The 27853-nt window shown below is 50.2% G+C and overlaps 1 protein-coding gene across 1 annotated transcript; it reads left to right on the forward strand.

Moving 5' to 3' along the window:
- The first annotated feature begins 1975 nt into the window (after positions 1-1975).
- Positions 1976-27853, forward strand: LBH (LBH regulator of Wnt signaling pathway). The gene is made up of 3 exons (XM_028099422.1): positions 1976-2221; positions 4811-4913; positions 25317-27853. Exons 1-3 carry the CDS (start codon positions 2196-2198, stop codon positions 25503-25505), a joined length of 318 nt encoding a protein of 105 aa, XP_027955223.1. The 5' UTR covers positions 1976-2195; the 3' UTR covers positions 25506-27853.

Consider the following 27853-nt stretch of genomic DNA (forward strand, 5'->3'; position numbering starts at 1 on the left):
GTGTGTGTTGCAGGGGGCCGGGGGTAGCTTTCTGAGTCTAAAAGGTTTCACAAGCGATAATCACAAATATGTAATGCTGGGCTGTTGGTATGTAAAAATGGTGAGTCAGTCTTTCATCCCAGGCCTTGCCAGGGATTGCTACTGGGGAGAAATGGCAGAGGACATGAGTCCTGCTCTCCCAGGGCCGACCTCAGTCGCAGGATGGAAATCAGCTCTCCAAACACTGGCTTCTCCTTTGACTATGTAGATGACAACATGTCCCACCCAGTCTTTGAGAAGCTTCTCCACCCTATGCAAAAGGCACAAACAGCCCCCTCTGTTAGCAGTAATCCCATACTGGAGCATCTCCCCTTAGGACCTATCCACAGAAGCATCGACCTCCATCAGTGCACTATCTCCAGAGGAGGAGCATGGAGGTGGTACTTGGCAGCATGAATCAATTTCTGATTTATCTTATGGGGTGGGGTGGGGGTGAGCAGAAGCTCCTGAATTTCTCAGGTTGGAAGGAACAACTGGGAGGGGGAGGCAGGGAGTGAGGGGTTGTCTTGAAGCTGTGTTTTCATAGGAAGTACACTATTACTCAGGTCCTATATATGCATGACCCAAAATAGCAAAGTTGTTTTTACTTAATTCCCGTGGTTATTTTTATTTGGGTTAGCTTGGGAGGGCTGATGAAAATTATGAGGGCCTCCTCATGGTCCTGCCACTGTTAAGCCCTCACCATTAATCCTATTATCTTTCACCTGAGATAAGCTTATGTATTTCCACTTCTAAATGTATATATGGATTCAATACATTCACTACCGTGGAAAGAGCTGACTGACTTCAAAGCACATTTAATTTTGCCAAGTTTTTGAAAGCTCCCCCTTCCTCTTCTGCACACACACACTTCCTCAATCCGCAGTACACATATAGATCAGGGTTATAAAGCCATTTTACAGGAGTTTGTGAAGCAGAGGTGTGAAGCAACGCGCTCCAGCCACAGAGGGGCAGACTCCCGTCCTGGCTCTGGGGGCTGAGAAGCCTGACCACCTGGGCAGACCCCTGGAGTTGTAATTCCTGGGCAGTGTGGGAGGGGTTTGGCCGAAGCTCTTTGTTTCTTCCCGTTGCAGCAGATCCGGAGCCAAGGCTAGTGTGGTGTGCTTGTGCGGTGCCCACCCGCACCCCCTGCCCCGCGCCGCCGTTGTGTAGGTGTCCAGTGGAAAAACCCTACGACGACACCACATCCTTTCTCACACAAATAAAATCCTCCACGGATCTGCGGGCTGCAGACCAGCCCCTTGCAAGCTAACGCGAATCCCCACGGGCACTGGGTCTCCCCAGCTTCGCGCCCCCTCCCTGCTTTCCACCGCCTCTTTTTTTTAGTGATGCTCCCATTTCCACGCAGCTTGCCGGAGATGGAAGGGACGCGCCTCGGGCGCAGCGATCGAGGTGTCACGGGCGAGGCCTAGTTTGGGGGATGAACGCTGAGAGGAGTCCCGAGTTATGGGGTTGGGAACTGCGAGAAGGTGCAGAGGAGGGCGCCGGCGCCAGGCATCCAGGGTCGAGCGATGGCGCCCTCCTACCGCGCAGCGCGGCAGCCGAGCGGTCACGTCCGGAGCGGGTCCAGCGCCCTCCTCAAGCCCACGATCCCCCGCCCCGAGTGCCCAGGGGTGTGTGCAAGAAGGGGGCCGCGGACACGCGCGGGTTTGTTGTCAGGAAGAGGCGTTGACATTGAACTGGTGCGTGCGTGTGTGCGCGCGCGCGCGTGTCCACGCGCGTGTCTGCGTGTGTGAGTCTTCGGGAGGAAGCCCGGCTGGAAGCAAACCACAGCCTTCGGGGAGCTGAGCCGAGCGCGCCCCCGAGCCGCCGCCCGCAGGAGCTGCGAGCGCTGAAGCCATTCATGATTTTGGTGACGTTATTCCAGGAGTGGGCGAGAGGGGGCGGGGCCTCCCGCGGCCGAGCCCCGCCCCCGCCCCTATAAATACAGCTTCCCGGGCTCTTTGTGGGGCCGCGGGCTCGGTGGGGAACCGAGAGCTCCGTGTGCTCTGCCGACGCAGCTGGCAGCGGGGCTGTCTCCGGAAGGCGGACCGGCGAACGCCTAGTGCCCGCACTCCGCCGCCTGCCGCGCCAGTCTGCGCCCCTGACATCCTTATTCGGGACGCGGTGGCCGTTTTTAAATCACAAGGGCGTGGGTCAGCCTCCCCTCGGACTTCATGTCTGTGTATTTCCCCATTCACTGGTGAGTATCCTGCGCCCTCGGCGGGCAACCGTATCGCGGCCATGGCTGCGGGGCCCGGGCGCCCGCTCCTGCGGGCTCGGGTGCGAGGGCAGCAGGCGGCGCGGGCGCCGACACTCACCCGCCGCCCCAGCCCGTGCCGGAGTCAACGTCAAGGTTGCAAAGGTGGGGGTGGGGGCTGGTGGTGCCGAGAGCATCCAGACAAAGGGAGTGAACTCGAAGCCCTCACTTAAGTGACGGCTGGGAGGGTGTGTATGTGCTGGTGGTGGGGTGGGGGGAGAACCAGGGATCAAGCCTGAATCCCGCTAATAGAACCCCCAATGCGGAGGGCTGCAGGAGGCACGCGCCCCGGCTGGCGCAGGGGGCTCCTGCTCTGCCCCGGCCCCTCCCCTTTTTCTTTTTGTTTGCATGCAAGTCTCGGCGTCGAGGCCGGCGGCAGCGGGGCTGAGCTGGTGCAGCGGCAGCTTTTGCAGAGCTTCGAGGGGTGGGGAAAAACGCTCTCCCCACACGGAACCCGATGAAAGCCACAAGCAGCAGCACAAACACACGCTGCGCCCTCTCGATCTCATTCCTCCTCAAAACCCGATGCGCCTTTGTGGGGGCCCGGGCTGGGGCCGGGGAGCCGCTCTCACCCGCGGGGCTGGAAGAAGCCGGGGCCGGGCCGGGGGGCGGAGGACGTTCGCACGGACCCGGGACCTGGGCCGGGAGGGATGCGCCGCGGGCGCCGCGCTGGTTGCGGAGCGAGGCCCCCGGCTGCGCCGGCTGCCGCTTCCTTCCTGCGCCCGGGAAGAGGAGGAGCGGCCGCGGGGGAGCATTGACGGCGCGGGAGGGCGCCCTCAGGTGCGGGCGCGGCGGGCCGGACCCGCGGGTTCCAACTGCGCGCTGTCTTGCTCAGCCCAGGAACCGGGAAGTTCCTGCTTCTCGCTTCAACTTTTGAGGCCCGCGCCGCAGCCCGGAGCGAGGAGCGAGCGCCCCTACACCAGGCGAAGAGCCTGGCGAGAGCCCCGTGGGCCCGTTTCTTTGGGGGTCGGCGGCAGCCTTTACAGGACCCGGGATGAATCCTCCTTTGGAGTCCCCTCCCCCCTCCCTTCCTGACCCTAACCCTTGCCCGGAAGCCCAGCATCTTCTGTCTCTCCTCCCCCACCCAGGCTCTGTTTAGAGAAATGAACTCTCAGAACAAAGTAAAAATTCCCCCACCCGTGAGGCTTGCGTACCACCTCCTTAGGGGCGCCGCTCGCCTCCCACCTCCCTGGTGTGTGAGCAGCCAGGTGCCATGTGGGTGAGACTTCGAAGGTTGCTGGAGGCTTTGTGCCCCTGGCCACTCAAAACTTGCCAAGGTGGGTGTTAGGGCCCATCAGGGTTATTATCCCCTGAGAAATTAAGGGAAATAAAATAATTGGGAATTATTTTATAGTTGATTAGCAGGTCATAGCTTGCAACGGTTTTTCCACCCCAGAGATGAGCCATTTAGCGTTAAGTGTGGTATATGCATTATTAGCATCATGGTAAGAAACAGGGCACCTGTGGCTCAGAGAGGTTATATTACTTGTTCCAGATCACACAGCTCTTGAGTGGCAGAGCCTGGACCAGACCTAATGCTTCTGTTTCCAAATCCAATGCTGTTTCTACTCTGTGTAGTAATGATGAAATGAAGAAGAATCTAAGAAACCCCTGTTTCCTTAGATGTAGTCCCTTTAAAGCCTTGCCGACATTTCTTTCTTTCTTTTGTAACTGTGTAAAGGCATGATGATGAAAATATTGGGTGTTGTGTAGGGAGTGCACTGACTGGTATGTACTATTTGGCATTATGCACTCGGGACCCTGTATGTGCCCGTGGTTTGAGTGAGGATAATGGAACGTTTGTATCCTGCTTACAGAGTACAAAGCACTTTCACATGTCAGCCATTGGTGGGCCAGCTTGGCCCCTCTGGAAATTTCCTTTGCAATCAGAGTCCGGGCATCCTTAAGGCTTTTAATCCAGGGGATGTTTTTCAAGCTGTGAGCTTGCAGCTGCTGTGTAGAGAAGGGGGTTGGATGGCAGATGTGAAGCCTGCAGAAAGCTGGCCCCTTGGGGCTTTAAGTGGGACATTTTGCAAAAAGGAACACCAGAGAGAGGAAGAGAGAGAGGAATTTGGGAAGGCAGCATTATTGGACTTGGTTTCCCTGAGGTTGACTCGTTATCATTATGTAATAATAATATGCAGTTCCCCTAGAGATGGGTTGAATTGGTTTTAATATAGGCAGATGGACTCAGCTACCTACTGTTTGGGTTTTTTCTAGTTCTGTCACTATCACAAAGAAAATCCAGAGTGCTCTGTGTCAGTGGGGACTTGTACAGGAGAGGAGGAAAGAGAGGTTTGCCAGAGCGGTTTTCAGGCACTTTCAGGGCTTTGTTGGCTGAGACTGAGGGCCCTGATGCCCTGGGCTTATAAGGCACTTCCTTAGGGTGTGAGCTTGTTTTTCTATGAGTTCTGTTTTGAACACCTCTCATCCTGCCTCCAGACAGTCCCCTGATCTAAAAGCAGAAAGCACCAAGGATAGGAATGTGAAAGTGCGTGTGTTTGTTGACTTTTGGTCTGGGTTTCTTGGCAGCCCCGACTATTTGCGATCTGCCGAGATGACTGAAGTGATGATGAACACCCCATCCATGGAGGAGATTGGCCTCAACCCCCGAAAGGATGGCCTGTCCTATCAGGTGAGTTCCGTCCTGGGTTCCTTCTGGCTCTTCGGAGCCTAGTGACTTTTTTTGGGGTTGGAGGCAGATGTGGTTCTGCGTCCCAGTGCCACTTGGAACAGCTATGTGACCTTGGGAAAGTCCCCTCATGCCAGTATGCCTCAGTTTCTTCATCTGTAAAATGGGGCAACAATAGTCCTTACCTCAGAGGATTGTGGTAAAGATTCAACTTGATGAGATGCTGGGTAGAAGGCATTCATGGTGCCCGGGACACAGTAAGGGTTCAGTAGGCATGAGCCGATGTCATTCCTTAGTCATCCCGGCTGCTGTGGACTTGCACATTCGCAGCAACAAGGGGGAGATGTGATTTGTGCCGTCAGTTCAGACCAGCACTTGCCTTCATGGCTGTGCCTTGGCTGGAGAAACATCACCTTGAAGGGTAGCTTATGGGGAAAGGTGATCTGGTGGAGGAACATCTGTGTCAAATGCTGCCTTCTTCCTCAGGTGGATGGTCGACCCACTGAGGCCACCAGAGTTAATGTTCAAAGTACTTAGAATTGAGGAGACCTTTCCCCAAAGGCAAGCTATCAGATTTCTGGCGTCTAGATTAGAGATCATCCTGCGTGATGGATGCTAAATACATGAAGACCTCAAGTGTGACCTTCAGATTCCTAACACAGTGCTCTGCACTCTGCTATGCACTCACCTGCTGCCCCCATCGGGCTACACAGCAGCTTGATATCTCTGGGGGTGTGAACTGGAGAGTTCCGAGGTTATTACTGTGGGAGAGGAAGGAGTCTATTTTTCAGGGAAGACCTTGGAGCTGGGGAAATTGTGTACAAACGGTGTGTGGCCTGGGGAAGACGAATGGGGTGTGGTGGGCCCATTCAGCAGATACGAACTGAATGTCTGCTGTGAGCCATGCGCTTTACAAATGTTACTCATTTACTCTTGACCATAGCTCTGAGGTGGGAGTTCTTGCTCTGTTTCACAGACAAAGAAACAGGCTCAGACTGTAGTAGACCCAAAGTCCAAAGCCTTGCTCTTCTGATATGTCATGGGTCTGTACCTGGAGCGGGTTCTTGCTTAGAATCTAGACTTGCTCTGGCTAGTCATTCTGTAGAATCATTCCAGGGCATTTATTTTGTAAAGGAAGAAACAAATAGGGAGCTGCGGGCATGTGATGGGGAAGGGGTTGATCAAAGAGCCGAGATGAAAGCTGAGTTCATGTAAGGTAACTTGGTAGGTGATAGCAGAGTCACCTCAGACTGGGAGGCTCAAGAAGGCCCCTCTGTTCGGTGTCAGGGTCTGGCCAAGCCCCTTTAGCTGGCTGGAAAGAAGTATTCATGTAGCCTAAGGAGATGAAGGAAATGAGGGGGATACCCTTTCCTGGTTGGTTTTCTACCCTCCACCCCCAGAGTGGGTCTGAGAGAGACCATCGAAGGCCCCACAGCCTGTGGGAGGGTAGAAGTTTCCTGGCCCCACAGCAAGGGTGTTTTTGGATACCAGTTTCCAAGCCACTGAATCAGACTGAATCTCTTTGTGGTTACAGGTGAGATTTTCTCTCAGTTCTGGGGCGTTCCATCACAGAACCCTTCCAAACACAGTTGTTAGTGCATCTTGTGTGTGCTTTTTACATTCTTTTGAACATGTCCCAGGATCAAGGGGCCACATCCTATAGGGCTGTTTTCTCCATCTTCGGGCCACCCTGCCCGAGTGAGGGCCAGGACAGGTGAAGGGGGCGGAAGGGGCTGCAGCGTGGGGGGAGGAAGGCTGACTTGGGGTTGCAGTGGCCGGTGGAAAATCAGATCGCCTCTGGGCTCCCAAGATGTCATGATGCCGCCTGATGAAAGAGCCCTGACTTTCTCCTAGTGGTGCTGGCCTGGGAGCCCAGTTTCCACGGCCCCTCAGGAAATCTGTTCCTGCTGCTCGGGTGGGGGCTACTGTCCACTTCCAAAATATCTTACCTAGAACTTCAAAGCACTCTTGTCACCAGATTTCGGAAAGGTCCTCTGGTTGCCTGACGAAGAGAAAGGGGAGAGCATCATTTTTCCTGGGCACTTGCTGTGTGCACTTGCTGCGGTGGGCACTCTGCAGAGGGCCCAGGGCTCCCATGGGAAAGCAACATGGGCATAATACCTGGAACACAGGCAGTCTGGGGCAGCGACACAAAGCCATGGTCAGTCCAGGTACGGATGGCCACAAGAAGGCTTGGCCGGTCAGACTGGGGCTGGGCCCTGAGAGAATATTAGGACTGGGAGAGAGCACCTCCATCTCTAATCTAATTTTGTTACACACCCAGATACCCCCCTGGCTTGCCCCCATTTATACCAGCTGCTGGGCTCTGCAGCCAGCTGATCTGACAATTGTCATATGACCAATATCCTCTGGGCCCACTCAGAGCTAGTGTCATGCAATTAAACACATTCCCACCAGAGCTCTGGGGACTGGCCGGGACGGCATTGGCCGAAGCCCATCCGCTGTGCATGCTCGGGCTGGGCTCAAATCTAGGGTGGGACATCTCAGAACTCGGTTCTTGGCATCCTTCCTGAGGGTAATAATAGTACATGGCTTTTACCAGGCCCTGCTTTTCCAAGGAACTGAAAGTGGGAAGGAGACATCAATCCCGACTTGGCAGATGAAATAGAATCTCAGTCTTGTGATTTGACCTTGAGACAAGGTCGTAAAATAGATAGGCACGCTGAACTTCGTCAATCATTCCCCCACCTTCCAGACCTACCCAAGAATGAAGCTTTCCTAATTTCTCTGCCCCAGATGTGACCTTTCTTCTTTCAACACCTGTGCATTTGTGCTCTGAAGTGATGCTGCCCTGCGCTTTGAGGATATGGGTCCTGCCCAAGTCTCTGAGGGCAGAGGATGCCTTCTTTCCCTCTTTGTGCCCATCAGCCTCCCCAGCCCAAGATGCATGCTGGCTCTAGGCCTTTCCAGAACAGGTGCCAAGTGAATGGTGATTGTTTCGGTGAGGTTGAGTCTCCTGATCCAAAAGCTGGCCATCTTCACTTCTACTTTAGGGTTTTTGAAGGGTCTCCTCTGCTCAGGCCTACCAAGGCTTTGGATAAATATCTTTATCCCCTGGAAAATTCAGGTAAGCCCTACCTTTCATGCTTAGGAGTTAGTGTCGTTTTGTGAGCATCTATAAAAATCAACAGAGCCAGTGCCTTGTTTCATCTTAACATTTATTCAGAGAGTCAGCTCGATATGGGAACTCCTTGTTTGCACACGCACTTGGCATGAATTATGGCACCTTGCTGGGTGGGTGAGTAAACGGTTACCCGAAAGTCTGAATACATTCTGGGCAGGCTGCGGGGAGCGGCCGGTTCACTGGGGCTGAGTGAGCCATGAGGATATTTAGGTCCCTGATGACTTTGGCTGCCTCCCCTTACTGCATTCGTGGGCCTCCCACGGTGCCCCCACCTGTGGCACTGGACAGCTGCCACCTACACCTTCTTACTTCAACTCAAGGAAGCAGGTCGGCAGCCGCCTTGCGGGGCCCTTCATTGGCTGCAGGGGCTCTAAGTATGTAGCATTTTGGAATGCCTCTCTGATGGGGTCTTCTTTCATGCTGCAGCTGACCCAGCCTGGGTCCTGCATGGGGAAGGGTCCTTCGCCTTTGTCTGTAGACACTGGCCTTGCCCTGACCCAAGGGCTCTTGGCATTCTGGCCTTGCTACCTGCCTTGCCCCCAGCACGGCCTGGGGAGCCTTCTGCAATCTTACCACCCTCGCTAAGTTCTAGATAGAGGTATGGCTCCTTGGTTTTCATTCAAAATTGCCCCTTCTCAAGCATCGGGACCAAGATCTGATAGCTCTGTCCTCCCCAAGTCTCTTTAAATTCCTCTCTGATCAGCTTGCGTGTCTCTGACTGGCTGCCCCTTGAATTCCCTATGCTGTGCTTGGTCACAGACTCCTACCACCTGACATCCATCCCCAGTCCGACAGGCAGCGTGCTCCCCTCAGGGAAGCCAGGGAGGATGCACTATAAACCAGAAGGAGCTCACTCTTCACACACCACAGTCTTCTGTGTCCTGTGCCTTCCCTTTGATCCACAGAGCTCAGGACTTCCCTGCATCCTCCCCTTCGTTTCCTAATACCGGAGGGAGGGAGAGCCTGGCTTTTGCACCCTAGGGAGGAGGGAAAGTTGAGGAGGGGGTGCTGACCTCTTGCCACAGTTCTGTCATTTGCTTCTTGTAGTCTGAAAGCCTGAGTGGTAGCTCGGCATTCAGGACGGAGGTAAAGCACTAGGCTGGCTGAGAGCTCGCCTCTCCCTGGACGGGGATCTCTCAGGCTCCTCTGTCTACCAGGCCCAACAGCAGCAGACTCTCTCCACCCGCCTCCTGCTGCTTCCCTTTATCAGAAGCAGCAAATCCTGTCTCAGTGAACAGGCTCAGGTTAATCTCTAAGTCAGGCAGCGGTTCAGAAACCCTCTGTGTGGAGCCTTTCTTTAGGAAGACCCCCTGAGCCTGGCTCCGCTGTGTGTTCCCACCTGTCCAAATGCACGTATTGAAGTAAATACCTGATGGGTGGAGCTTCCCCTGGTTCAAGCTCCTCATCATCCCTGCCTCCATCCCCCACAAGCCTTGCTCAGGGGGCCGTTACAGGTGGAACCCATCCACCGCCTCTGTCTCTTCCTCCTCGTGGTAACCCCCAGTTGTGGTACCCCACATGTTCTCAAGAGTTTTGGAGGCCCTGCTGCATGGCCTCACGGAAGTCCCATGGTCCCTAGGAAATCATCTTTCACAACACCAGACTTAAAAAGCCTCAGTTGTCCCTGGAGGGAAATAAAGCTAAAATTGCAGAGCATTTGGCAGGACGCGTCCAGCTATGGACACGACATGTTACTGGAATCACAGCAAGTTTTCTTTCTCCTCTCCCCACCCCCTCCACTCCGCTCCCTCCTTGGTACAACTCATGATAATGTGAGGCAAAACAGGCAGTTCGGGCCGCCTGGGGCCCAGGCCCAAGGAGCACCTCGTTTCTGGGTGGGTTTGTGTGACACACACTGCCTCTTTTTGAATCAGTGCCTACCTTGTTCAGATCAGCTCTACTTTGTATGAGGGAGCTGGCACCTTCCTTCTTAGGCCCAAAGCCTTGACACAAACATCGTGTTCACTGTTTTGGAATGCCCCCGGGGGTGAGGGCCTGCAGAAGGCTGGAATCATCCCCCCGGGTCCCCCCTCCCCTCCCCCCAGCACACACACTGTGGTCACAGCAGTGAGTCTGTCACACGGCCAGGGAGAAAACAAGCTTTCTTCACTCTCCTGGCCACCGTGTTGCACGCTAGAACCGAGCAGCCCAGCCTTCTCTCAAAGGGCCTGTGTGAGGCCTGACGCCTCTCCACGGGTGGTGTGTTCCTCACTGCCCTGAGCCAGGGGCTATGTCTTAGGCTGCTCTCTGTCCCTGCGGCGCAGGCCCCCGCGGCCTGCACAGAGCGGTGCAAGGAGCCTGGGGTGATCCATTGGCCCCTTCCCCTCTCCCTTTCCTGCACGGAGAACTATCCCTCTGCCGTGGCCATCCCACAGCAGAGATTTTTATAGGATCAGCATCTTCTTGACATCAGCCCAGTCTTCCAAGTTGAATAGAAAGGAGGATTGTACCATTGGGGAAAGGGTTGAGTTTGGGTGGTGAATCTTGTGACTGGAGCCAAGAGCTATTCCTGGGTGTCTAGTGAATGTCCTGAAATGATCTTTCAGGTCCAAGTCCTAAAATAATCCTCGGAGGATATGAAAACAGACCCTCATTCACATGGGGCTCAGAGTTGTCAGGCCTTCACTCCTTTCCAGTCCAGAGGTGCTGGACCACCTCTGCTACCTCTGGCCTCACCACCTGCCCTTCTCTTGTCCCTGAGCCCACCTCAGGAGGATTCTTGATCAGATCCTGTGTCTGCTGCTTCATTTGTCGGCTGGGGGAGGCCCCTTATTGCACAGACCTGTCTTAGAAAAAAATTAAAATTTGCCAGAAGTTTCTCCAGACTGTGGTGCAGCTAGCATTTTGAATTGAAGGGAAGTTTAGGAGCTCCTTTGGCCCCCTGACTGCTAGAATAAGCTGCCCTGCACTGTCAGAAGCTCCTTTTTGAGGTAAACTGTAGAGAAGAGGTACCCAAGCATTTAGCTGAGGCAGCATTGACTACTTGCTTCTCAGCCACAAATTTTACTGGAGCCAGTGGGAAGGAAGGTTCTGGATCTCTCACCGGAAGTAGAATTGGCCTGAGTGCAAAGGGCATTCACAAATCTCAGTTCAGAGGTGGTTGGCTTCTAGGTCTGACCTTATCCTAACTTGAATCTGAAGGTGGTTCCCAGACAGAATTAATAGTACACCTTGAACTCACCTCCTGCCTTTACTTTGTAGAACACTCGTCCACCCTGGATCTGAGAAGGATCCTTGGCTTTCTCCCCAGTTCCTGAATGTGTTTTTCCAGACACAGCCCTGTGTACAAGCTCTAATGTAGTAGGTCACTATTAGCCCAAGGCGTGTGGGCAGCACTGAGCTCAGCCACTGATCTCTGTGGACAGAGCCCGAGGTGCCTGCTAAGACTCATGTACACACACACACTTGCAGACACTCCCATGAACACCCACACACGCATGCACGTGCACACACGTACACACACACACTCACTTATGACCAAAGGGCAGCCAGTGGAATGTTAATAAGGGTTGTCTTAGATTGAGTGTTGAGATGATAGGAAACTTTTCTCTTCCTTTCCGCCCCCTCCAGTAATTTCATTTTTTCGCTGATAAAGTATGTATTTTATTGTTCTCATGCTTGCTTCTCAAATTTTAAACGTAACCTCTGCCCATGATGGAATTTTAATTTTCTTTAACCTTTCTGTTTTCTAAATCACCATGATCTCGCCATGCCCACGTCACAGCTGTTCACGTTTTAGCATCTTTTCCTTTCCTTTCCAGCGTGCTTAATGTTTTCACGTAGCCAAAATCACAGAGCTGTGTTCTGCTTCTTTTTACTTACCAGTGTGTAAAGTCATCGGCATCGCATCATGACAACTTACTTTAAAAATGCTTCAAAGCCAGCATTTTTAATAAGTGTACAATGTTAGATCCTAAAGTGATGACATGATTCTTTTTACCGTTCCCCAGTTGTTGAAAACTTTTAGATGATTATCCATTTTTCCTCTTCTAAATAATGTGATAATTTATATGTCAATCTTTATATATAATATATATAATCTTTTTATATCAATCTTTGTCCATAGTTGATACAGTTTCCTCAGAGTCGAATCGTAGGACAGAGTTTCTAAGTCAAAAGTTAAGTGTGTGAGTTTGTGTGTCTGTGTGTGTGGGGGGCGTGGGTGGGTGTTATAACGATAAAGGTAATACTTATTCCTTTTAGAAATTTAGAATAATTTAAAACAAAAAAACCCCACCCATATTTCTGTCACTGAAACATTTTGGTTTGTTTACTTCTAGTATTTTTGTATGCATTTATGTTTAAAAAAATAAAATTGGGATAAATATGTGTATGCTCTAGTGAATTTTTTTTCGCTGACTGTAATTTTGTGACTATGTCCATTTGTTTTTCTTTGTAAAAAGGCATTTCATTTTGTTACATGCCACTTATTACTGCTGAATGTTTAGGTTGTGGCATATTTTGTTCCTGCAAAGAACACTGCTCTGAACATCATTTTATATAAATATCTGCACAGACCTGATTTCTTTCCTTGGAATAAGTTCTTGGAAGTACAATTACTAATTCAAAGAGATTCAACATCATTAAGCCTCTTGATTATATATTACCTTAAAGACAGAAAACAAATAGAAAAGTTTATCAAAATAGAAGCTCCTGGCATGGAGAGCTCTAGCACACAGAGTTTCAGGGGTGTAAAAGCTATCGACATGAGATCATGAAAGAGCTCTGTGGCTAGAGTCAGGAAGGTGTTTGGTTTATTTCAGAGTGTTTAGGAGATGTTGTACATCTTCTAGTTTGTTAATTGCTTATTTTGAGCAGAGATGATAACAACTAATGATGTTTAGGCAGCATTTAGCCAGCATTGCAAAATAGCTGGTGATCATGTTTTTGTCCCTTCGTGGGTATAATGACACACTCTGGATTACAGATGCATATCGGTCGGCGATTGCCCTACTTGTCTCCTTTATTCTATTAATGACATTGGAACACCATGTGACCTTGAGGAAGACCAGTGAAGTCACCTCCGCCTGGAGACCCATGAAGTTTGATGTAGTCCCCTAAGCCATCTTGCTCTCCGTGGTTCCAGATCTGGCTCGTGGACTGGTCATGGTTTAGAAATAGAAATATGGCTTCCCTGGAATCCAGGATGGACTGGGCTCTTAGAAGTAGATCTGAGCATAATAGAAGTTTTGGGCCCAGAACTCAGGGGCCTTTTACCCAACAACTGTGCAAGCCTCAGTTTCTTTGCAACAAACAAACACTCCAAGCTAATGTTCCAGTAGGGTCCACAGACTCCTGGTGGTTTACAAAGTCAGTAATACTAGTTTTCCATCTCTGTAGTGACATAGAGTTTCATTTTTATATGTTTTAAACAAATGAATAAAGGAAAAAGATAATTGAGCCATACTATGGATGTGGACATGAAGGCGTAATTGCCATGGTATCCAACTTCCTGAGGTTGGCATCACTATTGTTATCATGAAGGAATTTCTTTTCTTCAACTCTGGTATCCTCTTAGATGAGAGCATTCTTAAAGATCAGCTAACACTAAATCATGATTTCCATATTTCTTTGGTCATTTGCCCCTCACATGTGGCAGTTGCCCCTCATGCCCCTCACATGAAGCATGAGGATCCTTCCTGGCTGTTTTCCTTGGCAGCCTAAGATTAGAGGTTCTCATGCCAAATTACTTCTTAATGATGCTCCATGTATATACTACTTAATGTTTTAACAGAGTGTTAAAACCAGAGGACAGCTGCCCCTGGGGTTCCCAGAAACTTTCCAAGGGATGTGACAGCAGCGAGCATTTTCGGGAAACCTAGTTCCACAATTTCGGCCTCCTTGTGTTGCTTTGCTAAAATCCCATTTCCTGAAGCTGGGCTTCCCCAGTTTCTTTGCCTACCTTCCTGTCAACCTTGCTTCTTGCCCTGCTGAGTCTTTTAAGGTGACTTCCCCAGGGTGTAGAAACCATAGGGGCACCAAACAAATGGGCCATTCAAAATGTTACTGCCTAGGAAGCTCCATAAATCCTGCCTATCTATCACATGGAGAAACCAATAAAAAAAATTACCTTTGTGTGTAACAATTACTTGTGGTATGTTGATTGATCAGTTACCTACATAGCTGCCAGGAGCCAATCCAGATTTGTTGTTGTTGGTAACAGGCCTTAGGGTCATTTGACATAAAAATACTAACTATCCATTTATATACATAAATATGTCTCTTTATTGCAGAGAAGTATGAAAAAAGCTAGTAACTAAAAACTTTAAAATTCTAATGAGCAGTAGGATGGAGATACAGTTTCAAGCAGAGAAAAGAATAAGATTTTAGAGCTTGTGTATGAGTTTATTTTTTATTTTTTTAAAGATTTTATTTATTAGAGAGCGAGCATGAGCTGGGGGCGGGGGGTGGGGGGGAAAGGCAGAGGCAGAGGGAGAAGCAGACTCCCCTTGGAGCAGGGAGCCAGACATGGGACTCCATCCCAGGACCCTGGGATCATGCCTGAACCAAAGGCAGATGCTTAACCAACTGAGCCACCCAGGCACCCTGTGTGTGAGTTTTTTCATGGGTGATGGTTGATACCAAGTTGCTTTGGTATTTATAAGGCATTGGGTGCATTTAAAAGAGTGGTATAAAAGTTCTATTTTAAAATGTTAATGTTTGTAATATATCAGAAGTTTTAGATGTCAATTTAAAAACATGTGGAAGGACACAGGGTTTTTCCAGATTCTTTTAGAGAGTAGACAAACGGGTGGACTCAAACTGGCACTAGGGCATCTCAGATGTGGGAGTGCACGTGACAGCGGGGTGGCATTGGGTCACTTAGGTGTTCTTTGGACATAATCAGGGACGTGAATTTCAGAACCGCTCAGCACATTGGGCTTATGGGCTACAAATCTGGATAACACCTGGTTTCTAATCTTGGCTTTGCTCCTACCTCTGTCACCTCAGGAAATTCACATCCCTTCTTTTTGGCCTCGATTTCCCCATCTATACGGGAGAGAGTGGATTCTATCATTTTTGTTAGAATGTTGTATAATGAGGTGAAATCCTCTATCCTGATCCTAGATCCACCCACTGGAGTTAAAAAAATCTGCTCTCTTTTCTTCATGTCAGCCTTCTAGCTGTTGAAGGCAACTTTATATTCCCCTCAGATCTTTCCCAGTCTTAAAACATACCTTCCGTCAACCTTGACTTAATGTGGTCATCCTCTGGAGGGTGTTTTTTTTCTCTAGGGCAGCAGTTCTGAAATGTTTTGATCTCAGCCCCTTTCACATTCTTTAAAAATTATTTGGGACCCCCAGAGATACTTGTTTATGTGGGTTATGTCTTTTGATATTAAAACGGAGTGTTTAAAATTTTCATGTTTTAATCCCCTTAAAATAACAGTAAAACCATTACATGTTAATACAAATAAGTTTTATTTTTTTAATTTATTTTTTATTTTTTTAAGATTTTATTTATTTATTTGACAGAGAGACACAGCGAGAGCAGGAACACAAGCAGGGGGAGTGGGAGAGGGAGAAGCAGGCTTCCCGCTGAGCAGGGAGCCCGATGCGGGGCTCGATCCCAGGACCCTGGGATCATGACCTGAGCTGAAGGCGGGTGCTTAACGACTGAGCCACCCAGGCGCCCCTGAATAACAGTTTTTAATAAAGATAAATATGTTTTCAAAACCAAACCCAAACCAAAGTTTAGTGAGAAGAAGAGCATTGTTTCACATTTTTTTTTGCAAATTTGTTTAGCTTAACAGAAAATGGCTAGACTCTCATATCTGCTTCTCCATTCAATTTGTTGCCATACATGTTGGTTGAAGTAAATGAAGACAATCTGGCCCATGCAAGATCTGTTAGAAAAGTTAAGAAAAGGAAGAAATATCTTCATAGCCTTATTCAGATATTTTTCTTTGCTATTTCACCAAAACTCAACAAGTGGTAGTTTCTTAAAGGTTAGCAGCAACGTGGAATCTGAGACCTTATCAATGAGGTTTTTGTGCTCTTCCATTCAAATCCAGCAGTCTGTCTGGCACTCCGAATATGTCTTTTGCCTATGTTTGGTTTTGTAATGTGGTGCGTTGATCATTTGGAAAATACATGTTCACTGAGTAAGACATCTTCCAAATGTGGACACATTGCATCATAAAACATCAGAAAGTCACATTTATTCATGTCTTTACCAGTCTCATTAGAAAGCCTTCAAGTGGGGCACCTGGATGGCTCAGTCGATTAAACGTCTGCCTTCGGCTCAGGTCATGATCCCAGGGTCCTGGGATCGAGCCCCGCTCTGTGGGGAGCCTGCTTCTCCCTCTCCCTCTGCAGCTCCCCCGGCTTGTGTGTGCACTCTCTCTCTCTCTCTCTGTCTCTCTCTGTGTGTGTGTCAAATAAATAAAATCTTTTTTTTTAAAGATTTTATTTATTCATTTGCGAGAGAGACAGAGAGAGAACAAGCAGGGGGAGAGGCAGAGGGAGAGGGAGAAGCAGACTCCCTGCTGAGCAAGGAACCCGATGCGGGACTCGATCCCAGGACCCTGGGATCATGACCTGAGCCGAAGGCAGACACTTAGCCATCTGAGCCACCCAGGCTCCCCTAAATAAATAAAATCTTAAAAAAAAAAAAAAAAGAAAGCCTTCAAGTATTAGAGAGCGGACAAGTTTATGGTGGCTGATACGATTTATGCTTGAAAGTTTGATTTTTATCATTGGGAACAAATATTGTTAGTCATTTTCCACGAAATGACGTGCTTGTTTTGTTCACTTTTGAGGACATGTCCCCCAAACACCCAAGTCAAAACAACCATGGTTTGTTGGGCAGTCACGTTTTCAAGTAAAAACGGTGTCCCACGGGAAAAGTGGCTAGTTCAGCTGACGACTCCCGTCACATGAGTGCTTTTTCTCGAGATGACCATGGGACTAAGAGATGCAGCAGAGTGCTGTCTGCTGGCTTTCTGCTTTATCACATACAACACTAAAACAACATGTAATTAAGAGTCAGTATTTAACAAAAATTCATTTTGACTACTTTATCAAGGATATTAGGTCCTTTTTTTTTTCTTTTTTTAATTGCGTGAGTTGGTAAAGAACGTAATGACCACAAGTAGAGTTTGCTGCTGTGGCATTCATTAATTCTTGCCAAGGGACCAGCAATTTCCCCCACCAGTGCTGTGTGTGCCACAGTGCAAGTGTCAACACAGGGAGAAAGGCAAATGACATCTTTGTATTATTAAGAAAGTATTTTATCTCTGTGGACACTTCTTCTGTGAGAGGAGCTTGGGATCTGAGCTTTGAGAAGCACTGCTCTAGACCGAACAGGAAGACTATGTCTGATGAGAGGACAGCAGGGCCATCGCCTCCCTGTTAGTGTAGACAGCTTCCAGGAATACAGCCCTGTTCGTTTCAGTGTTGTAGCATCAATACTGTAGTTGTGACCAACTGAATTCTCTAGCACCTACTATCAAGCAAGGATTCCTATTTGGGAGAGGGAAACAATGTTTTTAACTTAAAGAAAGGTGGGTCTATTAGCTGATGACCCCACTTTGGGACAAGGTGAGTTGGAGGTGACGGATGTCATCCATCATGGGAGGTGGGAAGGGGGAAGTGCCACTGTAGATTGGGGAATCCTCCGCCTGTGATGGACGGGTGAAGCCAGGAAGCTGAGTCTGAAGAGAAGCCTAGGATGACGCCTCGTCTAGGGAGGGCCCAGGGAAGATGAAGGTAGATGGGTCAGGTGAGCCAGGGCAGGGGCATAAGAATCAGGAGAGACCATGAAGCCTGAAGCAGGCCGGATGGCCTGGTGGGATGATGCAGAAGTGGTGATGAGTGAGAGCCGAGCAAAGGCCATGGGGCAGGGCTGTAAGGGAGTCCTCAGAGACTTGAAAGAATTGTTTCCATGCAGGGATGTGTTTGGAGGCCCCATGGAAGGGGTCAGGAAGGGGATTCCAGACAAGGATGGGAAGGCTGTGGGACTAGGCCAAACATTCAAGATTTTTCTCTCCAAAACAAAGAACGAGAGAATGGTTGGGAATGGCAGCCGTGCCCTTCTGGGCTTTCTGAGAGGAGGTATGGCCGTGGGACATTTGGTGAGTTCCAGTGGAGGAGGAAGGAGAAAAGGGTCTGTCATCCCCAGTGGCCCAGACGGGACTGGGAGGCATGTCTTCTTTCTAAAGGGCAATGGTAATATAGTCAATAGGATGTGGGTATTTGAAATCATCTATGCCAGATAACTGCAGTGCTTCTCTCACTGCCCTGGAGAGCTTTAAGAAATGTTCTTTAACCTTCAAAAAGCCCCACCAGCTCCCTGGGCCCAGAGTTATCAGTAGCAATTAGTGCTAATTAATTGGAATTTGGAACTCTTGACCTGCAGGATGGGTGTGTGTTTGAGAGATGTTTATGAAGGATGGTGTTTATCTAGAGGATTTCCTTTTCTTTTAAGTTTCAGGGCTGGAGGCTTAAGCATCTTTAATCCAAAGGAAGGAGATCCAACAGTTGTTACAAAGCCTTAAATCTCTCCTCAAGTCTCCTGTAGGATTAGAGACACCAGAGAGGGCTAGGGGGGATGAGGTGGATATTCCAGAGCCCCAGGCCAGGGGGGACTTGAGCACAGTGAGAGCGTCGGGGATGGAGAGTGAGGTGACTGGCATCCGACTGGAGATGAGACTGTTCTTCCTCCCTGAATCCAGTTAGGAGCTACTCTGCCGTTTGCTCTAATTCTTTCTGTTCTTACTAACCACATTTCACTTTGAAAAGTCAGTAAAATGCAAGTAGCTATGATGATGATGATGAAATAGCAGGAGGCAAGTATTTCAAAGAACATATCTATTCCTTGCCTTCACATGTTGTTAGGGGACAAAAAGCAGGGTGACTTTTCATTTGGATTAGCTGCTGCTCATTCCTTGAGCCCTTGGCAGAGCAGGATGCTGGTAGAGATCTGCCCATTGTTAGAAACCAGCCCCTCCTAGGAAGGAATAAACACACAAGGCCAATCCATTGTTGTTCTGCAGGAAAAATAAGAAACCCAGACGTTGGGAAGCTGAGGGGCAGGAGGTGTCTGATGGCCTGGGCAGCAGGCCCCTGGAGTGGGCTGGGGGGTGGGGGTGTGGAGATGCATAATGGGAAGATCGCTAGCTGCAGGGGCTTGCACTGAAAGACCAGGATCTGGACGAGACAGTGGCTTTTGTTCTGCCTGGCCTAACCCATGCCCTGGAAAAACAGAAACACCGGGAGAGAAGTGATGAAGTCAAACCCATTTCTCCAAAGAACCTGGTCTAGAATTGTTGAGTGCAAGCCCAGGAGTGCTGCTCACTTGCTCCTGACCCAAGCCGTTGGGACTATTGACTTTTCAGTCCCTCACTCTAAACGCTCCTTGGGGACCCCAGTTTTACCTAATAAGAATCATCATTAGGAATTTAAGGTTTACAGAACATGTTCACACGTACCCGTGTTTGATTCTCTCCAAAGCCCGATGAGATGGGGATTAATATTAATCCCAATCTATAGATGAAGACAGGAGGGAAATGGGTCACCATGGCTTCGTGGCCCTTGGGTACTATGTTGGCACTCAACATGCAGGAGCATGTAGTCCTTCCAACAATACTATAAAGTAAAAGAAATCCCTTCCTTGTTTCACCCAGGAGGCAACTGAAGCTCAGAGAAGTTAAAACGACTTGATCAAGGTCACAGAGATAATAAGACATGGGGATAAAGTAAAAGCCCAATTTTTCAAGACTCCTGGTCTACCACCAGTGGGAGTGGGAGTTTCCATTGCAGGTTTGAGGTTGATTATTCCCCCTCTGGAACCAGAGAGGGGCGAGGCTCACTGCATGATTTTGTGTGCAGAGGCAGATCCCTCTCAGTGCCTTGGGGACTGCCTGGTGATTCACCTCAGGCCCTCTGCCCTACCTCCCCTCTCCACCCCACCCCAGCACACCTCATCCTTCTGTTAGAGCCCAGCAAAGAGGAGCAAGATATCCACGCTCCGGAGGTCTCAGCTTGCAGAGCTGGTAATGAGCCCTTTGTGTGTCCAGTTCGCCACCTTTCATCTCCTGCTCCCGCTGGTGTCTACTTTCCCTTTTAGCATCTCTCAGCTCTTTGCTGAGCCCTCGGCCCTCTATGTGGCCAGCTCGAGTTGTTTGTCAGGAATGATGGCTGAGGGATGCGTGCACTCAGGGGAGGGCTGCTTCACCCAGAATTGCTCACATTTTCCATCCCAGGTGCCAGACATCTCTCCTCTCCCCACCGCAGAGGCAGCAAGGTTTAGGTCACCTGGCTTAGAGGCAGACAGTTGATAGCTAGGCCCCCAAACTTCAGGCCTTTGGAGATCTGATATTACCTTTCAGTCCCCCCTCCGTGGGTGAAATGGGAGCTGACTGACCAGCAGCTCTTATACTTAAGCAAAAAGCCTTCTGACTAATTCCTCACCCCCCAACCCCAGACTTCTCTGCTGTGAGGCTGCCCACGTTGGTCCATCAACCAAACCTCCTGAGCTGTTTTCCTGGACAACCCTGCTTTCATGGTCCTCATATTTAACTACTAATGTTGCACTGCCCACTGCACCAGCCACTAGCCACATGCAACTGTTTACGTTTAAATTTATATTATATTTACATATATCAGATAAATTTACATTACTAAAAGTTAGAGAAAATTTAACAATTTAACCTCATTTCGAGTGCTCAATAGCCATATGTGGCCACTGGCTACTGCTTGTGCAGCTAGAGAACATTTCCACTGTCATAGACAGTTCCAGTGGACAGCTCTAGTCCACACAGCCAGGAGTGCCAGTATATTGGCATCCACGGTTCATCTCACAGAGCATTTCTTCCTCAGAGAAGGTCCTAAAGCTCCTGACCTTTCAAGTGAACCCATGTGAGTTCCCAAAATGTCAGGGCCTGTTGGGATTAGAGGCCACCTGGCAAAGGAGGCCTCTGAAGAAGTGTCCTCTGTGAGATTCACGAGCACCAAGTTTGCACGCCTGCCGTTCCTACACAGTGGGACATGCAGGACCCAGCCGGGACCGTGTGTGTGATCTTCAAGACCTTACTCCATTTGCAAAGGAAGGAGCTGGGTGTCTATGAGCTTCATCCAAGCCATCAGCCGTGGCAGCCGAGTGTGACAGCTGGGTACCATCAGCCGTGGCAGCCGAGTGTGACAGCTGGGCAGCTGGATGTGACGTCCAGTGTTGGCAGAAGGAGGGCAGGGCAGGGCAGGGCTGACAGAATCACAGCTGGGGATGGATGCTTCTAGATCTGCCCTGCCCTCTGTGGGGCTTAGGGTGGGAAATGCTTCTCAGAGCCTCCCATTTTCCATTCTGGACCTCTTGGAAAGGAGTCTTTGCTGCAGAGGGAAGAGAAAAGGATTTCCACCCCCCCTTCCCCAGTCCAGAGAGAAAGGTGCACATTGGAGTAAGAGGTTTAACCAGAAGCAGTTTCTCTTTGGAGCAGGGGTGGTTTTTATTCCCTGCCAACTCCTGCAGGCAAACAGCATGCCAAGCTGGCCTGCCGCCCCAGCCCTACCTGTCATGTGCTTGGCAAGTCTGACTGGAGTCCTTTTTTCCATTCCCTACCCCGTCACACTGCAGTTGCAACCTCTCATTTTTCTGCTGCCTAGATGATTAAAAAGCATGACTTAGTGGAAAAATCTCAACCTCCTTAGGGTCAGCCTCTCAAGCAGCTGTTGGAGATAAGATTGTGCTGGCAGAATACTCAGCAACACTGTGCAAGGCTTTCTGTCTGCATGTGAGGAAATGAGATCGGTTCTGAGTGCATGTTGTTTGTCTTTGGAGAGAGCTACAATTTTCAGAGGCATAAATTGGCATTATTTGATAAAAAAATAAAATCTTTGCTTGGAAAGGTGAGATTATTATAGTGATTTTTTTTTTTTAAGTGCCGTAAGCAGGCTTTGTAAAGGAAAAAAAAAATTTTTTTAATGGCACCTGCTTTGAGCAATTCAGGGAGCAAAGTTCTCTGGCAACTGAGCAATATCAGAAGTTCAATGCTCAGACTTCCCCCAACAACTTAAAAGACTTAATTGTGCAGCTCCTGGTATGCCAGGCATTGTTTGGAGTTATTTTAGTTACCATGTGAGTATTACCACCTCTTGCTTGGAGATTGAATACTTACTGTTGTCTTGTTGAAACAGCTCCAAAAAGGACATTCCAATTTTATTTTATTTTTTTTTAAAGATTTTATTTATTTGACAGAGAGACAGCGAGAGCAGGGACACAAACAGGGGGAGTGGGAGAGGGAGAAGCAAGCTTCCCGCAGAGCGGGGAGGGGAGCCCCATGTGGGACTCGATCCCAGGACTCTGGGATCATGACCTGAGCCGAAGGCAGGTGCTTAACGACTGAGCCACCCAGGCGCCCAGGACTTTCCAATTTTAATTCAGCATATGTCCTCACCTTTGTGTTTGCCAAGAACTTGTACCCATCTAGTGAGACACAAAGGTCACTTTGCTTTTCAAAAGGAGAAACTGAGTCACAGGCAGTTGGGAGGACTTGATCGGGCTTACGGAAGTGACATCAAAGACACAGAATCTGGGGTCTGTGGCTCTACACAATGTGTTATAAAATGAACAGCTTATTTGAAGTCCTACAGGTCTGAGTTCAGGTCCCCATGCAGCCACTTCCTAGCTGTGTTACCTTGAGTAAGTCACTTGCTTTCTCTGTGCTTCAGTTTCCCCTTCTCTAGAATAGGGCTCACACTACTACATACTTAATAGGATTATTGTGAAGGCTGAGATTCTACCCAGCAAATGTACCTGACTTCTCTTCCGTCACCACCATCATCATTTTAACATCTTCCCCCCCTAATTTTAGTTAAAGGCCTATTCCCAGCCTGAAATGAAATTACACGCTCTCCACTCCCACTCTGCTCCTCCCCCTTGTCTTGCACCTGGCCTCGCTGTGTCTTGTCCCTTTCGCTCTTCCTTGGCTCGGGTGATCATAATTAGAATCTAGTTGCTAGGACGTCACAGGTAGGTCAGAGGGTAGAGGCAGGGGCCCAGGTCTACACCGAGCGAGGTGTCCGTCTCCTTTTGATGTTTCATAGCTCTGTCTCAGGTCCTGTAGGTTTAGAAGAACTGTCTAGACTGGGAAGCTCATCTTCTAGACCGAGAGCTGCCCAGAGGTCATCCTGGCACCTAAGCTGGATGGGCAGTTGAAGCCCAGAGTCTTGCCCACCCTCCCTGGTCAGTTTGCAATCTGTAAAATGGGCATTCATTCACTTTTGAAAAGGCACAGGCACTGAAAACAACAGATCTAGGTTTGAATCCTGGCTCTTACATGTGTCCGTCAGAGCCGAGGATCTCACTGCTCCTTGGGTGTGGTCAGGCCTACATGAGGTGACATCTGAAAGAGCTTTGCAAACTGTAGTGTGCTTGCCACTTGCTGGATTTCCCCTTGCTCACTCGCAAAGCCCGTGCATGGGAGGCACCTGTGTTTCACTCCATGCAGGGGCTCCAGCTCCAGGTGAGGGGCAGTGAGGAGGGGCCCAAAGCCACCACTTGCCCTGCTCGGCACATCAGCTATGTGTGCACAGCATGGTCCCAGTGTGGAACCGTGGGGTCGGTTGCATCAGGAAGAGAAAGGCTGGAGTGGGGATCCCTCTCCCCATGGCTCCTTTCTCCCCAACTCGTCTGGCCCCTCCTCTGGCTTGTTTTCCTCCTGGCTGCCATTACCATACTTTTTATGAGCCTGTTAAGTCTTTAATGATGCCTGGTTGTGCAGCTGGCTTAAGGCTTAATCCCCAGCAATAGGGCTTTATTGGATAAATGGTTAATAATCACTTGTCTGCAGGGATTGGGGAGGTTTTGTTGAGGCCCCGTGATTCCCGGAAGCCCCACGTGGCCTGTGACGTGGCCTGTGACCGAGCCAGCACTGCTTGGGGCTGGGGTGCCGTGAGATTGGGCACCACAGGAGCTGGGAAGCCCTGAGTTTGTAGGAGAGCATTTCTTCTCCCTCCTGAGAATACAGGACACTTGCCTGTTGCTGGGGGACTGTTTTGATCTGTGCCTGACTCAGGCAATGCCCAGGCCCTCTGCAAATGTGTGTCTCCACCCACTCCCAATTTTTGCTTTCCTTTCTCTTGCCATTAACAAGCTGTGTGACCTTGAGCAAGTCCCTTGTTCCCTCTGGCCCTTGGTTTCCTCATCTACCAAATGGAGAGATTGGAAGAGATAGCCTTGAGGACGCCATGTGGCTCTCAACGTCTGTGTTCTGTGAGCCTCAGTGTCCCAGACAGAGGCTCTTCTCTCCGGCTCTTGGATGTGTCACCAAGGGCTGCGGATGGCAAGGGACCAGCAGCCCATCGGATTAAGTACTTAAGCTGCTGGGACAAGAATTGGGTCAGCTGCAGCCACAGGGCATGATGTGCACAGGGAATCCACAGAGCCCCTCATGGCCTGGTGCGGGGTTTCTCCCAGTGCTGGGCAGGACACACAGTAGGCATTAAAAAAAGAAGCCTCATTGACGGGACTCTGAAAAGACTTCCAGGTGTAGAACCGTCAAGGAGCCAAGAGCTGCTTACGGGTGAAAAAGGAGCCTAGAATTCTGTTCTGTGACTGGGGCAACGCCAGCAAATGTCCCTGATCAACCCTGATTTGGCCTTGACTTTATAGTCACAGCGAGATCAGGACCCATCCATGTGAGGGGCCGGGTGTTACTGGGGCATGGGCACGGGGCTCAAACGGACCCGGGTTTGAATCTCATTCCTCCACCACTCATTTCCAGGCTGTCTGGTTGGGGCCACCTCCTTCTTCAAACCTGGGAGTCTTTAAGATAGTATTAGCAACAGGTGTTTTCGGCACGACAGTATTGGTTCAAAGGGTATGTGTAAAGCACCTGGGACTAGGCGCTGGTGGTTACCCTGGGAGGCAGTCAGTGCTAAGGTACCTGTGGCATGCTTTAGGCTGCTGGGGTGGCGTGCTGCCTGTAGGCGGGTGTGGCTTACTGTGGATCCCGATTTTAAATTCTTTTATCTGAAAATAAAGACAAGAAAAGGTATGAACAGAGCAACACCACAAATTTAGGGGCACTGCCCTGAAAACTTGCAGCTTCAGGATTAAAGTCTGCCAAGGGTCGGTTTCCTGGGTGGCCCCAGAATGGGCTCCCTGGCTCCCACCTTAGGGCTCCCTCCCAGTGTCCTGAGAGCCTGGCAGGGGTGCTGACACTCAGCGGGGGCTCAGTTCTCCACGTGTATGTGCAGCAGAGGAATGGGCTTTCTCTTTTCCTGTACTCTAGGTGACCGGGACTCGCTCTGCTTTTCTTTCAGATCTTCCCCGACCCGTCAGACTTTGACCGCTGCTGCAAGCTCAAAGACCGTCTGCCCTCCATCGTGGTGGAGCCCACGGAGGGCGAGGTGGAGAGCGGGGAGCTCCGGTGGCCCCCCGAGGAGTTCTTGGTCCAGGAGGATGAGCAGGACAACTGTGAAGAGACAGAGAAAGACAACAAGGAGCAATAGAGTCCCTGTCGACTCCCTCGGGGGCTACACCAAACGGCATCTGTCCCTGAACTGTGTTCTTTCCCATTGTGATGGAAGAAGGGAGTGAGCCACAATAGTTCTGAAAATGTCAAATGATGGCTTCTGTTTTGCACCTGCAAATCACCGAGCTGGTTTTCTTTTCTTTTCCTTTCTTTTTTTTGAAATGTGCTGGGCAGTGGAGCCCTCTGCGACAATTTGCAAGGCCTTCTGAGAAAGGAAGCTGCTTAGAGCAGGGGTGGGGGGTGCGGGGAAGTGGTGCATCTTCGAGACTGGTATCTGAACCTGCGCAGGCTAGAGGCAGCCGTGGGATTCCAGTGGGCTCTGGGGGGGTGGGGGGAAGGGGGACGTGCCTCGCGAGCAAGGAACATTCAGGGTAAGAGAACAAACGGGAGACACGGGAAGAGAAAATACATGTTTGAAAGGAAGCAGCGCGCAGAGGAGTGCAGCCAGGAAGTTGCCTGCCCGCGGGCATCTGAAAACAACACGTTCCTCTCTCTCTCCAGCTCTGCCCACCACCAGCCTTTGTTTTTATTTCAGCTGTGTTGGTCTGTTCACGGGAGGCTGGCAAAGAAGAGTAGTAGAAACTGGCCGCCTGCGAAGTTGGCTGGAGGCAGGCGTGGGAAAGAAGGACTCCCTGCCCCTCCCCCCCTCCGCTCCAGCTGTGGCGGGTTCTGGAGGTTTCTTAAGAGGCAGCACTCTTGAGCTTCTCTCTCCTGATTTATCCTTTTGCCCTCCCCTGGCCCTTTGGGAGTGGCGGGAGCACTTCCCATCCTTGTGGGAGGACCAGGACGGACGCTTGGACACGAAGCTCCCTCCCCCCTGCTCCCCCAGGCTTGCTCTGTTCTGAGCAGAGGCACAGAGCTCTGGCTCTACCAGGCCGCCTTCTCCCTGGCATCACCTCTGCAGCCCCTGGGCGGAGCAGTCAGGCAGGGGCGGTTCCCAGCCTGACCAGCAGCCTCACCCACTCCCATGTGGGCTCCTGGCCCGTTTTTCTGGTGGGAGCTGAGTGGAGAGGAGACTCTCTGTTTCTTGTTGGGGAGGTGAGCTTTAATGGCAGTCCCAAATCTGGGAATTATCAGATGGGGCTAACAGGGCTCTCATGTAGCAGCCTGGGGATCAAGTTTGAAATTGAAGGTGTCATGCCATCGCCTGGCTTCTCCTTGCGCTCCGGACGCGGGTGGGTGGATGGCACGGTGAGGGAGCACTGAGCATGGGTCCTCATCTCTCCCCACCTCTCACCTGTCCCCTGTAAGGGCACAGTTGCACAAGAAAGCTAGCCTTAGGACTTAGAGCTTCTTATAGTTAAGAACCATCTGGAGCAGCAGTTTGCAAGACACACTCTTCAAACCTTCTCTAGCTCACAGCGCGAGTGTGCAGCCAAGAGGTGAGCTCAAGATCCTCCTGGAGGCTGACCTGGGCCGACAGAGGCACCCTAGCCGCTCCCCAGTGGGTCTGGGTTGACCCCAGTTTGGGGCTTGTGCATGGAGCTGTATTTAATACCTCAAGGTTAGTGTGGTTCCAGGGAGCTGGGGCAGGATGAGGGTGTGCAGTTGACATCTCAGCAGGATTTGGTTCTGGGAAGCTGACGCTCACCCCTCCTCCCCCCGCTCCCTCCCCCTGTGTTGTCCGCTTGTGTTACACACACCGATGGCAATAACTTCTTCCAGCTCCTTAGCAGTGGGAGAGGCCCGCAGCCTGTACCGCCGGGGCGTCTCTTTCGTGCTCCCGCTGGTTCTGTTCAGGCTGCAGAGAGTCCTCCCTCCTTCCTCATTCCCTCACAGCAGCATGTCTCATCCCGCACCTGCCTCCCTTCGTGGATGGGGTCTTGCCTTTTAAAATCCCGTGTCTCTGTGTCCCTCTCATCTGTCCTGGTCTTGCCGTGTGATGGGAACGTGCTTGTAAACTGCATAACAAATCTACTTTGTGTATATGTGTGTTTATGGGGGTGACTTATTATTTTGCGGGTCGCTAGACACTTTTGTATGACCCTTTGGAGTCTGAGCAGGCCGGGGGCTGACAACTCGAGTCAGGACCTGCAGCAGCGAGCCTGTGGGAGGGACCCAGCCACTCTTGGACAAGTGGCTGAGCTCCTGTCTGGCCTCCTGTTTTTTTGTTTTTTTTTTTAAGTAACTTGTGTGTATTTCTAACTGATCGTATTAAAAAAAACAAAAACAACCCTAGTACTTCAGTAAAAATGCCTGTTGTAAGATGAACCTCCTGTAACTTCTGTTCTTTTTTGAGGCTCAGGGAGAAACTAGCATTTTTTTTTTTTCGAACTACTTTTTGTCACTGTGACAGTTGTAAATAAAGTTTGAAAATGCTTTCCA

Source organism: Eumetopias jubatus, unplaced genomic scaffold (assembly GCF_037043125.1).
Source record: "Eumetopias jubatus isolate StellerSeaLion01/CBP00866 unplaced genomic scaffold, mEumJub1_p1.0 scaffold_9, whole genome shotgun sequence".
In the NCBI taxonomy this organism is placed as follows: Eukaryota; Metazoa; Chordata; class Mammalia; order Carnivora; family Otariidae; genus Eumetopias; species Eumetopias jubatus.